Raw genomic sequence first — 15,576 nt, forward strand, 5'->3', positions numbered from 1 at the left:
ATGAAATAAAAGTTCACTGAATGAAGGCATCACAGGTTGAATGAAATGATACAAATAGCACTTTCTGGAGAGCATAAATACCATCATAGTCATCTGCAGGCAGCCCTGGAGGGCCTGGGCTACAGGAAGAGTTCCGTGCGCAACACAGATGCGCTCCACCTGCTGTAGCATGTATTCACTTTCGGGTACAGTGCTTAAAAACAGGTCAAATCTGATGCTCCCCTCCCTGAATTCGCACATGCCAGCCTGCACCGAGGTAAATAGCAAAAACTTTAACTGCTCAATGTTAAGTTAAACAAAGGTTCTAGGAGCCTTAAAAATAGTGTTAAAGATGAATGAATTGATATAAATGAAAATCAGTACAAACTAATCATTGAACACTGGTCACAAAATAAAACATCAATTCGACTCTTTCGGTTCATGGCAGTCAGAGTGGTTTTTCCTGTTTGTTCAACTCAGAATGGAAACACCCCTACTTCTTTTTTTTTTGAGAGGCTTTTGCTATAGAGCGTGTACATTCACCAGAAAGAGAGAGACAGAGACAGAAAGCGAAAAATCATCCCCCAGGGAGGATGGCCACCCTGCAATCCCTTCTCCTGCATTCTCCTCTTGGGATCTTGGGCATGCACACACATATGCCCGATGTAAATTTAAGCCACCGGGTCTGGGACTTGAATGGCTGTAGATTACATGAGAGTCCAGTGACATAGCCATTACGCCATCTGCTGATCCCCTCACCCTATTTCAAAAGCAGGCACGAGTCACCTCCCTGAGGCTTTATGCTTGGTCTTTCTTTTTCCTCTGGTACGATCTTCCAGATTGGTTTCCAAAGTGCTCTGCAACTGTTCTAATTTCGTCTTTGTCACGGCCACGGGTGACTCCTTCAGGTAAGTTTCGTTGAATGTATTCCAGGTAGGCATCTGCTGTATTCCAGTGAGGCGTTCCAACTCTAAGCTGTAAAGTGTTCTCATTTCATACTGACTCTGTGTTCCTTGTTTTATTTATTTATTTATTTTTTGGAGAGGTTTTCGCTATAGAGCACGTGCGCTCGCCAGACAGACAGAGAGAGACAGAGAGACAGAAAGCGAGAAATCACCCCCCAGGGAGGATGGCCATGCCGCAATCCCTTCTCCTCCATTCTCCTGTCGGGATCTTGGGCACACACGCACACGCGCCCGGCGTGAGTTTTAAGCCACCGGGTCCGGGACGCGAACCGCGGTCCACTACGTGGGAGTCCAGCGACATAGCCATTAAGCTAACTGCTGGTTCCCCTGACTCTGTGTTTCTTGAAAACATGCACTGATTTGAGAGGAGTAAGTCGCTCTGCTTTCCTTGGAGGTTCATGTACTTTCATCGAGATGCCAAGTTCTTAGCAGCAAGCACAGTGACGTGTCCATAACGGTCCAACGTGGCCTGTGGTGGCCTTTTACTAAACTGACAGGCGCTTATACAAGGGACGTATCTGGCTCATCAGAAATAGTTAATGGAGGTTTGTAAATCCTTAGGAACATTGACGTGTAGGTTTGAAGTCTAGGCCCACTTCACACTGATACTGAGAAAGAAGCCACCGTATTTGGTCATACTGCTCTTAGAACTATTTACAGAGGAGTTCCCCAGGCCCCCACGCCGGCACACAGAACCCAGCGTTGGGCATGCTGCCATCTTGCTTCCAGACGCCCCAGATGTTTCTGCCCATTTTAATTGGGATGCTTGTCTTCCACTTTTTGAAGTTTTAAAATTCAATCGTAAATCTTTGTCAGTTTTATCTGGTGAAAATATTTTTCCCAGTCTGTAGCTATTTTAAAATTTCATATTGTCTATGTTGTATAAATTGTTTAATTAAAATAAGCCCAATTAATTAATTAATTTGATTTTGCCATAGGTTGCACGTGCAAGCCAGAGAAAGACAGAGAGAGACAGAGAGGGAAAATGACAAATCAACCCCCCAGGGGGATGACCACGCTGCAATCCCTCTCCTCCATTCTTCTCTTGGGATTTTGGACATGCCCACACACACACACACACACACACACACACACACATACACATACGCACACGCACACACAAACACACGTGCCTGTTTTTCAAGTCACTGGGTCTGGGACTCAAACTGTAGTTGGCCATGTGGAAATCTAGTGCCTTAATCACCACACTACCTGCTGGCCCCGATAAGTCAAATTTATTAATATTAAGAAAAAAGGAGAATCACAGGATGTTGAATATGTATTATCTCCGCAAAGTTAAAAATCAACAGGAGAGTATATTACAGATAATTGTTTTGATTCACAATCAACACCAAAGAACATCATAGATTTAAACAGTATTTACAAAACAAAATAATATAATAAAGTTAAATACATAATGTGATATCATACAAAACACTTTCTTAACATGCGAATGGTCTTTAATTTTTCATGGGACGGTTTTGCAGGTAAAAGAGAAAAGCATCGTAAGTTGAGGCAAAATGTTTCTATTCCAACTACACGAGTTGCACACAGAAAGAACATCACATTGTGCCTGAAATTTAATTAAAATATGTTTTTTTTTGGGCCAGAGAACAGATGCACTCACTGGAGAGAGACAAAGAGACAGAGAGAGAAAGACAGAAAGAGAGAGAGAGGGAAAGTGAGAAGGCACCCTATAGGAATGGTCACACTGTGACCCCTCCTCCATGTCGCCCTCCTTTCAGGACTACGGGCAGAGTTGTGTGCATGTTTCTAAGTTGCTGGGTTCAGGGTTTAAGCCACACAGTGGCCATGTGAGATCCAGGCCACTGACTTGTGCCTGCCTGGAATTTGAAGAGATTTATTTAGAGATAGTCATCTTATTTATTATTATTATTTGAGTTTACTATAGGGCATGTGCACTCACCAGGGAGAGACAGAGAAGAAAGCACCCCGAGTGCAGAATGGTCAGGCTGTGGTCTCTTCCTCTGTTCCTCTCCCGAGAGTTGGGGCATGTGTGTACACACACATTTTTCAAGCTGCTAGATCCAAAAACCATGCAGTTTGCCAGTTTGCCATGTGGGATCCAGCCTCCTTAACCTCCGTCCTAGCTGCTGGTCCAATTTTATGTTAATAAATAAATACAGATATTAAAAAAATTATTTTTTACACACCTATCAGAATGTCTAAAATTAAAAATAGTGACAATGCCAATGTTGATAAAGATATGGAGAGACTGATACTTATATCTGGCTTCTGGGAGTGTGGAATGATAGTGTCGTTCTGAAAAACAGTTCAACTGTCTCAACAGTTTCTCATAAAGCTGAATGTACTCGGAATCAGGAATTATGCCCTTAGACACATAGCCCTGTTTTCCTCTAGAAAACTTACGGTCACACGAAATCCTATACACGAATGCATGTAGCAGCTTTATCTGGAAAAGTTAACCCTGAAAATCAGCAGCTGTCCTTCCACAGGTGCATGTTACACAAACCACTCATGCAGTGGAAGCCAGCATGCTCTAAAATGCAAGGCATTATTATGCCCCATCAGCCTAGGAGCTATGCTGAGGCATCAGGCTCTTAACCAACAGACAACATTCTGGACAGGACACCACTTAAAAATGGAGGACAGGTGGGCGGTTGTCAGGGGTTAATGGCGGAGGGACTGGGTGGGGTTGTGAAAGGGCAGCGTGAGGGACAGGCTGCGGTGGTGTTGGAATCACTCTGTGTGCTGACCACTCATAGACACACAGACCTGCTCAGGTGACAAGTTGTGTAAGTATCGCACACACGCAAACGTGTACAAATGAAGCGAGGGAATATGAATAACACTGCTGTATCGTATCAGTATACAATGGTACAAGATGTTACCATCGAGGGGTAACGTGCGTGCAAGGGAATTTTCTGTCTTCTTTCTTACAAGCATGTGACTCAATAATTACATCAGAAACTCCAATTAAAATTATTTCATTAAATCGACCATGGTAACAAAATGAAGAAAGTCGTGATCATTTTAGTAGATACAGAAAAAGTATCTGACTCAAGTCCATAGTCATGCATGATCAAAACAAACAAAACCAAACCAAAACCTTATCATGCTGGGACTAGCAGATGGCATGGTGGTTACATCACTGGACTCCCACAACGCCAATCATGGTTTGAGTCCCGGACCCTGCGGCTAAAAACTTACACTGTGTGCATGTGTGTGCGTGTCCAAAATCCCGAGAGAAGACTGGAGAAGGGATTGAGCCATGGCCATCCCCCCTAAGGAGTGATTTCTCACCTTCTGTCTGTCTGTCTCTGACTCTCCGATGAGCATTCACACCTTACAGCAAAAATCTCTCAAGAAAAAAAAAAAACACGAAACTTAGCATGCTAAAAGTGATCTTTCTTTTTTGAGAGTTAGTTTTATTTTATTTATGATAGAGAGCATGTGCGTGTGTGTGAGTGTGTGTGCATATTTGTGTGAGTGCGTGTGTGTGTTCATGTGTGTATGTACGTGAGTGCATGTGTGTGCATGTGTGTGTGTGAGAGAGAGAGACAGAGAGAGAGCGATGTCCTTGTCATGCTGTGCCTCCCTCTCGCAGGCCCTCAGCAACTCAGGACTTGGGCACCTACGCATGCACCTGGCATGTTTGCAAACTGGTCGGGGCTCTGAACTCGCAGTCGGCCATGTGCTCCCAGCGTGCAGATCAGCTTGCTATCAACTGCACCGCCAGGCTGGGCCCGATATGTGTGTTGTAATATGATACAGCATGTCTTTTTTTTTAAAATAACCTATATCAAACTTTGTACTTAGCAGAGAAACGTTGACTATTCTGCTGAGATCTGAAACAAGAAGCTGGGCCCCATAGTTGTGTTGTAATATGATACAACATGTCTTTTTTTTTTTTTTGAAATAACCTATATCAAACTTTGTACTTAGCAGAGAAACGTTGACTATTCTGCTGAGATCTGAAACAAGAATGCCTTCTCTTACTACTTCTACTGAACATCGTAACTGAGTCCAATCAATAAAACAAAATAAATAAATGAAAATGATGAGCATTGTAAATAAATAAGATAAACTGTCATTATTCAAAGATAATATAATTATGAACATAAAAAATCCCCCAAAAATCTACAGATAAATAATTAAAATTAGATAGTAAGTTTAGCATATTTCTGGATATAAACTCAATATAAAAGTCAATATTCTTTGTGTCGATTGTTTAAAGAGTGGGCACAATGATAATAATATATATTTATAGGGAGTGGTATAACTTTTGACACATGCATTCAGTGTGCGTAACTGGCCGGAACAAATGCTTGTGCCGAGTGACCTGTGGCCGACCCCACCACGGGGCGGGAGAGTGGATGTTGACCACAGCGGAGCAACCGGCCGTGGCAGCTCCAGGTTCAAGAACGCACAGTGGGGCTGCTGCCCGAGTTGACCAGGCGGAACCGCACAAGTGTCAGTCGTGCATTTTCATGTAAGGATTTGACTGAAAACTGGGTGGGAATTCTTTCTTCCTTTTTATTTTTAATGATTTATTTCTCTTTTTTATTATTATTCATACATTAAATTGCTAAACATCATTTAGATAGTGGAGAGGCTACCCAGCATGATTTACATCTCAGTCCAGCCTTGCTCCTCATCAACCGCTTGCTGAAGAGAGAGACGGAGACAGGAAATGAGAACTCACTCCCCAAGGGGATGGCCATACCACAGTCTCTTCTCCTTCAGTCTCCTCTTGGGATTTTGGGCACACATGCACATGCGCTGAGCGTGAGTTTGAAGCCGCCGGGTCCAGGACTCAAGCCACAGTTGGCCATGTTGGAGTCCAGTTGTGTAACCATTATGCCATCTGCTGGTCCCTGTTATTTCTTTAGAAAACACTCGTTCAGAAAGATTGTCTCTCGAGTAAACTTAACAGCGTCCTGGGTGACGTCACCTGTAATAGACCCTTCCTCCTCAAAGCAGCTGGTGAGTCACTGGTCCCTACCCACTTTGGCTCAGTAACCGTGTAGTGATCAGACGATCAGTGGATCCATCACCTCAATGGGTAGCATCGCTCTGTGCTGGGAACACTGAGAACTCTGTCACACTATTTTGAAATATATAGTGGGTTATTGTTAGGTATACTCATGGCATTGTGCTGCAGAAGGCTAGAACTACTGTTCTCATCTAATTGTAATTTTCTATCTGTTTATCAGCATCTATCTACCCGCCTTCCCAATCCTGGTGTCTACAAAACATGCCATGCAGCACTGGGAATGAACTGCCACGGTCAAGGAAGTGGAAACTCCCGATGTGGATTAAAAGGCGTCTAGAGACGTGCTCTTCCCTTTCGTCAAAACATAGCTCAGAGTCAGGTGGAATCTGGGGTCGGGACAGCAGCTCTTCCTGGAAGGGGAGGTAGTCTTGCACAGGAGCTGGAAGGGGAGGCCACGGCTCCGTTCATACCCTGTGGGGTGGGCCACGTTCTGGGCGTGTGCCATGATTCGGAACAACGTAAATGTTTACCTCTGTCTCGTGGATATTTGCAATTTGATAAAGGGCTGCTAGAAAGTTTTCCTCGGAGAAAATGAGTCCGTAATGACATTTTGGGCAAAGGGAGAGAGCAGGCAGTGATGGGACTGTGGGAGGCCTGTCATTTATCATCTGTCATCTATCTATCTATCTGTCACCCAACCATCTTTAGTGTCTTCGCTTAGAAATCCGAACTTCCTTAAATGTGTGCACTTAAATCCATGGTCTAAAACTACGATACTTTTTCACACCCCCTCTGTGACAGAGGCTGGGCACACACTAACCCGCGTGTGGTCCCCTCCCTGTACTTGGCTGGGACGTGTGCCCTGCGGTGAGCAAAGGTGTGCGGTGCTTACACACGCACCAGCACGGGCCTGGCCCTAAGCCCTGCACAGGTCACTTGCTCGCTCCTCCCCTCGGGGGCTGCACTGTGATGCCCAGAGTTACCTGGGGGCCTGGACGGGTCCATGGAGAAGCCCTCTTTCTCCTCCACCTTTGGACTCTCAAGGCTGAGCAGCCTCCACTGAGCCTAGCACCCAAGAGTTCCCTGCTGACGACAGCTGGGACTGCAGCTCCCTTCCCTGTGCTGTTCGTCGGGGTTTAACAAGCACCTAGGACGGCCGCCACCGTTCTAGTCTCTGGGGTCTGACGAAGGCTGAGGACAGCAGCCCTGCTCCGTGCTGGCCCCGGATGCTGGTGCAGTTTGGTTGGAGTCGGGGCCAAGCTAACGTACAGGTTGGGGAAGGCTAAAATAACGCAAGGCTCAGGGCACAGGGAGGTGGGAGCTGCTCCGGGGGCACAGGGAGGTGGGAGCTGCTCCGGGAGACAGCGAAGAGCTCAGCCTCCTGGAAGACACAGAGGCAGCCCTCCGTCTCTCGGGGCCAGGCCCGAGGCAGCCTCATTCAGGTGGTGTAGGCAGCTGGCAGAGATCAAAGGCAAATGTCCCTGCTCCCTAGGATGATGGCAGCCTGGCCAGAGAGGGCTCCAGCCCAAACACCCTAACACCCAGGCTTAAAATAAGCAGGTGCTCAGAGACTCACTCCAGCCGGGCTCCCTTTGGGACACTGGAGGTCTGCACCTCTGGGGTAAGACTATGCACCCTCGTGTGGTCTGCCGTCTGCACTGACCTTGTGGGGTGTGACGACTGTCCGTTGGTACCTGGGGCCCGCCTGGAGGAGGGACTGAAGTCCTGCTGTCGGGGAGGCGCACAGAACCAGTTGCTCCCCTCCTACGGTGAATGCCCCACGGGTCAGGGGTTTAGTGGCCCCTCGTGTTTGGGGCACTGTTGTCCTAAGGCCAGTAGGAGCTAGATGGATCTCCACAGAGTCCCCTCAAGTCTTTCCTGTGGCTTCCTGGGTCCCCAGACCATCCGCCGCCCAGCCCGTCCGTCCTGCTCCTCCGGTCACACCCGGGCCGGGCCGTGGCTGCGGGAGCTGCACTGAGACTAGGAAGTGCGTTAACCTCTCTGAGCTGGTTGTAAAGCAGGGCGTCCTCTGGGGGGCAGCAGTGAGCCCTTCTTTTGCTTGGGGTGCAGCTGGGAACCGTGGGTGTCTGCGTCAGCCCTTCCTGCTGCAGCTGAGGTTTGTTCCGACTCCCACGAGGAGCAGGAAGCGGCTGTTTTCATGGCGTTCTCGGTGTAAACAGTAAATATATCCAGAGCACCTCCAGGGGGAGTGGCTGGGATGAGGCCTGAGGCTCAGGGATACGTGGGCCTTGGTGTCTGCCAGCAGCCCTACTGAGGTTGCCGAGGGGGCTGTGGGACGGCGTGTGTGTGTCTGCACATGCGTGTGCATCTCTGCACCCATGTGCATGTGTGGGAAGTGTGTATGCATGTGTATTTGTGTGTGTGTTTTTTGTGCCTGTTTGTTCATGAGTGTGCAGAGTGGTATGTGTGCTAAGCATGTGTTGTGCATGTGTCGGTACACCTGCATATGTACAGTGGAGGATGTGTATACAGACCCTGCAGTTTGTGTGTGCGCATGCATGTGTCTGACGTATGCGGGTCATGTGTGAACACATGTGTAGTGTGTGCTATGAGCACCTGGTGTGCATGGACTTGTGCATATGGTATACGTGCGTGTGTGTGGCTGGACTGGCCCATGGTCACTGAGAAAGTTTGTGAAATTGGACCCACCCCTTCCCAGCCTGGTCCATCTCACCCAGCCTCACCCAGCCCAACCTGTGTGTTTTCCATGAAGCTGTGACTTTCTTCACAGCCCGCCAGCTTATCGCCCTTCCCAGACCAGTTGGGGTGAGGCCTGCAGAAGGGCTGGAGGAGGGCGGCCCAGGGCTCTAGAGACAGCCAGGGGGATCGCAGAGCTGGTGCAGAGCAGCAGGCTGGACCCCCACGTGGGTCTCAACAGGGGAAATGGGTGGGGAAGGGTGTGAGATGGAGACAACAAAGGCTGCGTGTGTGGAGGGGTCAGAGCCCCCCTGCGGTCCTGGGTCCGTTCACCTCCCCAACCCCACGCAAGGGGGGCGCCTGTTGAATATCTGGAAGGTCACCCCGTGGGTCAGGGCCCTGACTGACACTGTCCTCTGTGATTATAGACACGAAGTGAAGCCTAGAGGAAGAGCCGGAGTCAGACAGCCCTGCCACTCCCGCGTGATTCTCAGGTGCTCCAGCAGGAAGGGGTTCTTGCAGGGGTGACCAGCAGCTTAGCCTGCCCTTTGAGACTGGGGTGGGGGGCACCCATCTGCATGCCGTTTTACCAGTGCCTGCTCGCCCTGTGCTCCAGAGCCACTCACTGTGCATCCCCAGCAGCATGTCAAGGAAGTGCACGGTACAGACTTGGAGAAAGACCCAGAAGCCACTGTTCCACTGCGACTGTGAACTCCAGGAAGCGGAGTCACTGGGGACTTGCGCTAACAAACGGCTGGCCCTGATGGTGGGCCTTTGGGTGCCAGAGGCCTTCTGGCTCTCCGAATCTCACTTGGTTGAAGCCCAAACCTTCCATTGTTTCCTCCGCTTTTTGCCACTCCCTGCCTCTCTTAAACGGAAACCTAAAGACCTTCAAGGACCTCTAAAACTCTTTCCAGGGCCCTGGGTTCCACAGTGTCATTCGTGGGTGTGTGTAGTGCCACCCTTGTGAATTTCACCCCTGTGAGGTAGCCTGTGCCCTCCTCCCACTGTCACAGCCCTCAGAGTGAGGGCTGTGTGTTTAGGAAGCATCTGGAAAGTACAGGGGTGAAGGTGAAGTGAAGGTGATTAAGCCCTGGCGTTTTCAGGGGCATCCCTGAAGGAACGCCATGACACCCGGCGATGGTTTGGACCTGGGGACACTGCTTTCTAAGTGCAGCCTGCGTGCAGAGCCGCCTGAGAGCCGTAACTCCTCTTTAATCAGGTTCCATTCCAGAGAACGCTCCTTAATGAGGGTTAAGGACATTAATTACTGTCCCCTTCAGTTAAGAACATGCTTGGGAGGAGCTAACAGCCACATAACGGCCAGGAATCGCTTGGGTCACACAAAACTCCAAAGTAGAGTCCGCGTCCCTTTCTTCCCGCACCCCTCCACCCTTCTGCCCTGCACGGCCACCTTTTCTTCTGGGGCAAGCTTCCTGGCTCCGCTGGCTAGCCATGGGATTGCAGCAGACGCCGCCTTGGCCTCAGGGACTTGGGGTTTTCAGCATTGCTGGTGAGCTGTCCTGCGGGTGGTGATGCTGCAGGCACGCCACCCGGGAGGTGAGGACCAGGCCCTGGCCCCATCCTCCATGGTGCCATCTTCTGATTGTGTCCCTACCACAGTTCAGAAGCGACCATTTGCTGTCTTCCACCAGTAACTGCTCACAGGTTCTGTTTTGTTGCTGATGACAGGAAATGCCAGAAATTGGGAATTCATAAGAATAGAGGTTTTTTCAGCTCCCAGCCTGGAGGTCCAAAGCCCAGTGGCTACATGTGCTGAGGGTCTCTTGGCTTCGTCACAGCATGGCGGGGGGCAGGAGCGTGTGCACCTGTGTCCACGTAGCTCTGTTATTCCCTCTCCCTATAAACCCCCAGGAGTCAGTCATGGGGCCTGCCCTGATGACCTTAAGCCTAGTTCCCTCCCGAAGGCCCCACTTACCACACCATGGTTGGTTAAGTTTTCACCCTCTTAATGCTTTCATAGCCATTATTTTTTTTAATTGAGAGATTTTTGCTATGGGACACATGCACTCACCAGAGACAGAAAGAGGGAAATCACCTCCCCAGGGGGGTTGGCCATGCTACAATCCTTTCTCCTCCACTCTTGGGATTCTGGGCGTATACACACATGTGCCCAGTGTGAGTCTTAAGTCACCGGGTCCACGACTCGAACCTCAGTCGACTATGCGGGAGTCCAGCAACATAACCAGTATGCCATCTTCTGGTCCCTCAGCATAACCAAATTTATTACAATTTAGTTTGTTAACGAACTTTGGGGGGACACATTCAAATAATAGCAATGTTTCTACAATGTTTACATATCTTTTTGAATCTTTTTCTATGATTTACTTTTTTCTCATTTACCATTTTTTTTCTTCCTCAATCAGACATTCCCTCCTGAGTCTGCCCCATTTTTATGTCGGGATTTCATCCAGTCCTTGGAAAAGAGTGCTAGCTCGGGGCATCCACTTCAGCCCTCGCGGCCCTGGGCGTTAGCTCCACCTTCAAAATGAGGAGGTTGAAGGAGGTCATTTTCAGATCTGTTGTAGCTTCAGTAACCAAATCTCTTAGTCAGTTCAAGGACAACATCTTTATCCCACATTACTGTCTACATTACTAGAACAAAGAATGGATTTATTAAAATATTAGCAAGATACTATACAATGTATATGGATTAACAAAAAGGTAGTGCTCCGAGATACTCATCGTTTACAATTGATAAGTCAGAATATTTTCTACCAGATTTTGAACTTGACAATCAGTACTGATGAGATGGAAGACGGCGAGAACATCGCGGAATGCGCGAGAACGAGATTCAGTTATGCACAGACGACGCGGATCAGGGAGGACTCCCAAGCTGTAGAAAGGACCGTGATGGACACCTCGCTCGGTGTCCACCCACGAATGTCGGAACTAAGCACACGCAGTGGTTCTGAGCGTGCGGGGTCAGCTCGCTGCCGTGTGTCCCTCCGTGTCTTCTACTTGGGCTTCTTTGAATGGTGAGTCTTCCTTCTGGACAGTTGGGGCCATCTTCATCCTAGAGAGAGACTCGAGGATGGTCCCTCAGGAAGGCATTACTTTTTCTTTTTTTCTTTTTTCCCTTTCTTCTCCTTCTTTTTCCCTTTAGTCTTTTCCTTTTTGGTACTAATTCCCATTAATGCCAAGGCTCGCCTTTTACCCAAGGGGGTTTTGGCATACCACTCCTGAAAAGAAAAATATAAGATATTTAGAAAAAGATCAAAATGACATGCATTCACTGGAATACTAAAAAACTAAAAAAAAAAAGGAAGTGTGCCATGGAAGATATAGGACAAAAACAGCATTTTCTTGAGTTATGCTATTTAGGTACTGGTTTTAGTTATGCAAAATGTGTCCCATAGCACAAAACGGGAGGTGAAAGCAAGGTAAACGTGTTTGTGTGTAGCTCTGTGTGTACCTCTGTGCGTAGCTCTGTGCGTACCTCTGTGCGTAGCTCTGTGTGTACCTCTGTGTGTACCTAAGTGTGTACCTATGTGTGTAGCTCTGTGTGTACCTCCATGTGTACCTCTGTGTGTAGCTCTGTGTGTACCTCCGTGCGTAGCTCTGTGTGTAGCTCTGTGTGAACCTGTGTGTGTAGCTCTGTGTGTACCTGTGTAGCTCTGTGTGTAGCTCTGTGTGTACCTCTGTGTGTGAATGCAATGGCTTTGAAGCTGCTACTCAATTCTACGACTTGGCCATTCACTTAGAAGGTCACAGACCATAATTTTCTTGAAATCTGGGAGACATATGCTTTACTACTAAGGTTAGAAAGATGTTGTGATCCTAAAATTTCAAGTTTGCAAACTTCCTTATATGTGGCAGAGTTTAAACTAAGAAAACCCAGGGAACCAGAGGGGCGGGTAATAGTTGGCAGTGTTAGCCATGGGGAACGATGAGACCCTGTCATTTGATACAAAGCAGATGAATTTAGAAGATTTAATGGCAAGTGGAGTAAGCCCGGCTATGAAAGACAGACCCTGCTTGCCCCCACTCGGTGTGCCCTGGACGTCTGCACTCTGCGGCAGGAATGGGCAGCTCTGAAGGTACAGCAGTAGAGGGGACAAGTGTGCATACTAGACACTGTAGGGGACAGGGATGGACGGCAGAGGGGGTGGGAGGGGCTCAGAAAAGACATAGTTAAGAGACCTAGAGAAGTAAGGTTCTCTGATGAGATGCTGTGTACGGTCATACCCTTCACGGGACTGTTAGGTATTGCACACATACCCTGAGAAATCGTACTGTGTGCACAGAGACGTACAGCTCTTAAATGTAAGAAATCATAAAGTAAGACATAGAGAAATGAGTGAGGAAACAGATTTGAATAGCACCGTAGAGCAAACGGACTAACAGACAGATGTATGCACTTATATAAAATTGGCCGCAGGGCGTCCATGCACCTTAAAGCTGTCCTCTTCCTCTTTGTAAACCGGGTCCATGCTGGTTATCACCGTAATGAACTCGCTTGCAGTGAGTGGTTTATGAGCTTGCTGCCGGATTCTCCGATCTGTAAGCACACTTCTGACCACTTCGACAATGTGTCCTTGAGTGAAGCCATCGGTGACCTTGGCTAGGCTACTTACACTCAAGGCGTTAGTGAGGACTCCTCCGTTCTGTTGAATGATCTGTTTCCACAAAACTGTTGTATCCAAGATGGCAGAAAAGACACAGAGGACCAAGGTTACCACAGAGAAAGCAGTTACCATGCTCAGAGCACAGTCGTGTCTCATCAAGAAAGGGGAACAAGGATGTCTACTCCGATTTACTTAGAATTCAAAGGAACTAAAAGCCAAATGGCTAAACGCTGTCCTCTGGGGAATGTCCAGCTCTAGGACATGCATGTCAATGACCCTCAGGTCCATAGACCCGTAAGTCCCCTACTGATTGGCAAGGAGCAGTGTGATGAAGCCACTAGGCAGGATATTCTGGATGGAAAATCACATTTTGTATGCTACGATGATGCTCAGGGAATGAATGTAAATTTATTAATTAATTTAAAAAATGTTTCAGAAAAGAATATGCTAAAAAGGATCCACAAAAAGTTGGAAAGCATAGACACCTGCTATTTTTGTGCAAAGTACCTTAAGAGTACCCGTAATGTAATTCGGCAAACACGCGCATACAGTAAGAGCAAAATGATGTTTTAAGACAGGTGAGACTTAGCTACATCGGAAATGGAACGTTCAAATGTTCAAATGATCCATGTATCTCTTTCTAGAAAAGGTAAATTATGCTGTAATAAAATTGTAAAGAGAGCACCCTGTTATTTCTACAAAGACACAGAGAAATAAATATTTACAGAAAAAAAAAGGTTGGTCTAGTTTTATTGTGGCACCTGTAAAGATGTTGAAAAACTTCCTGAAGTGGAAATTCTCATAGGGTACATATGACATTTCTGTTTATCAGAAACATTATATTTTTGAGAGAGTCTGAGTCAAGACAAGTTTAACTTCTTATTTTTTAGTTAAGTTTGCTTAGTGCAGTATTCGTATATCTGAAATGAGAAAGCTACTGCCAGGCTTGGTCCCCTTTGGGTGTAAGATGCTGTATGATACGTTGTATTAAATAGAGAAATTCGATGTTCTTCTCTCTCCCCAACAGCAGTAAACATGGACTCCTTCAGTGAAATCCATCTGAGTGCCTGGCTCTTCTCTGGCTTGCAACACTTGGGGTAGATGAGAATTCAGTGAGCATGCAGGGATGTCGGAAAAATAAATTACGAAACCATTCTCAATGCATAACTTTAGAGCTAGAATGAACTGTACAATGGCTAAAATAACATTGCCTTTGGAGAATACCCATTCTGTAAAGAGCTTCAAGAGACGTAAGTGACATTTGCTGTAACTCATTTCTGTGAGACAGCGGGCAGGTGAAGGGCATTCGCTAGGTCGTCTGTCTAGCACCAGAGGTCCGTCTGGCACTGGGACGATCTGGCCAAATGTCTCTAAGCATTTTCTCCTTCTTTGAGAAATGTTCAATGCATTTGTTTTTTAAAATGACTATTATTACATAACCTAGCCATTGTCACGTCTGGTGAGGGATTAACTCTGTGAAATGAGTGTACTGCCAAATGTGTGGCCCCAAAAGTGGCTGCTGACGTGAAAATTTCTACGTACAGGGAAGGAATTAAATGGCCTAACTGAAGCTACATCGGAGCCTGGCTCTGGGACCATGCGCTGTTCCAGCCGTTCATCTGCACTGACCCGTTTGGTGGGGTCCTTGGCCCTGTGGCTGAGCTGAGTTGCTGGGAGACGGGAATTTTACTGGGGGCCTACTGTTTTCCTTTGAGCTGGTGAAGATTAAGCTTCAAGGGTTTGGAGGCCTTCACTGGGACTGCCATGGGATCCCTAAACTGGCCTAGGGCAACATCGAAGCCCCTGATCTACTCTGCTATTTTCTTGGGGAGTTGATTGAGTTTGAAATAGAGCTAGTCCTATCTGTAAGACAAGAGTAGACCGGTGGACTTCTCAGCGCTGCCGAGGGAACGAAGGACGCACCGTGCAGAGCACCCCCGGCAGCCGGCACGCGGTGCACCTCGCTCCCTGGAGCTGGGCTGTGGTTTACAGCGGCTATTACCGCCGCTCTCTCCATCTTGCACCGAAGCGTCCTAATCCTTATTAGAACATCGGCGATAAAAGGCAACCCGAACTAAACTACAGAACATTTCAGAGCACTTTCGGTAAAGACAGATTGGAGCAAGTGACGTTTATATTGATCTAAATAGAACTGTTGTAGACTTGGAAATCAGAAAATATAACGGATGGAAAAATGATAAACAGCAACAACTAGGCGACACCATCCCTGGCGAGCTGTCGAGTCGCTGTCCAAATGTATGACGTCTAGAAGGGGGAACCTGGTGTCCGTGATTCTGGAGCTGAGAAAGGAGCAAGCTTTATGGGACGGCCACAGATGAGGCCCTGAAAGCTGAAGAACTAGTAGGTATCCCAGGCCGGGACTCAGAACAGGGCAGAATGCTGACCT

General features: G+C 47.6%; 1 protein-coding gene and 1 pseudogene across 1 annotated transcript in view; both read right to left on the minus strand.

Annotated features, from left to right (window-relative positions):
* Nucleotides 1–739: 739 nt before the first annotated feature.
* On the minus strand, nt 740–1,662 carry LOC102468777 (28S ribosomal protein S10, mitochondrial pseudogene; annotated as a pseudogene).
* A 9,148-nt stretch (nt 1,663–10,810) lies between these two features.
* The window catches only part of DRC11 (dynein regulatory complex subunit 11), a 183,949-nt gene continuing 179,183 nt past the window's right edge, over nt 10,811–15,576 (minus strand). The window contains exons 19-20 of the mRNA XM_027771313.1: nt 12,996–13,234; nt 10,811–11,783 (exon numbers count right to left, since the gene is read on the minus strand). Coding sequence (XP_027627114.1) covers nt 11,655–11,783; nt 12,996–13,234 — 368 coding nt within the window. The 3' untranslated portion in view covers nt 10,811–11,654. The remainder of the gene's footprint in view (nt 11,784–12,995; nt 13,235–15,576) is intronic.

This window comes from Tupaia chinensis, unplaced genomic scaffold (genome assembly GCF_000334495.1).
Source record: "Tupaia chinensis unplaced genomic scaffold, TupChi_1.0 Scaffold000030_1, whole genome shotgun sequence".
NCBI lineage: Eukaryota > Metazoa > Chordata > Mammalia > Scandentia > Tupaiidae > Tupaia > Tupaia belangeri.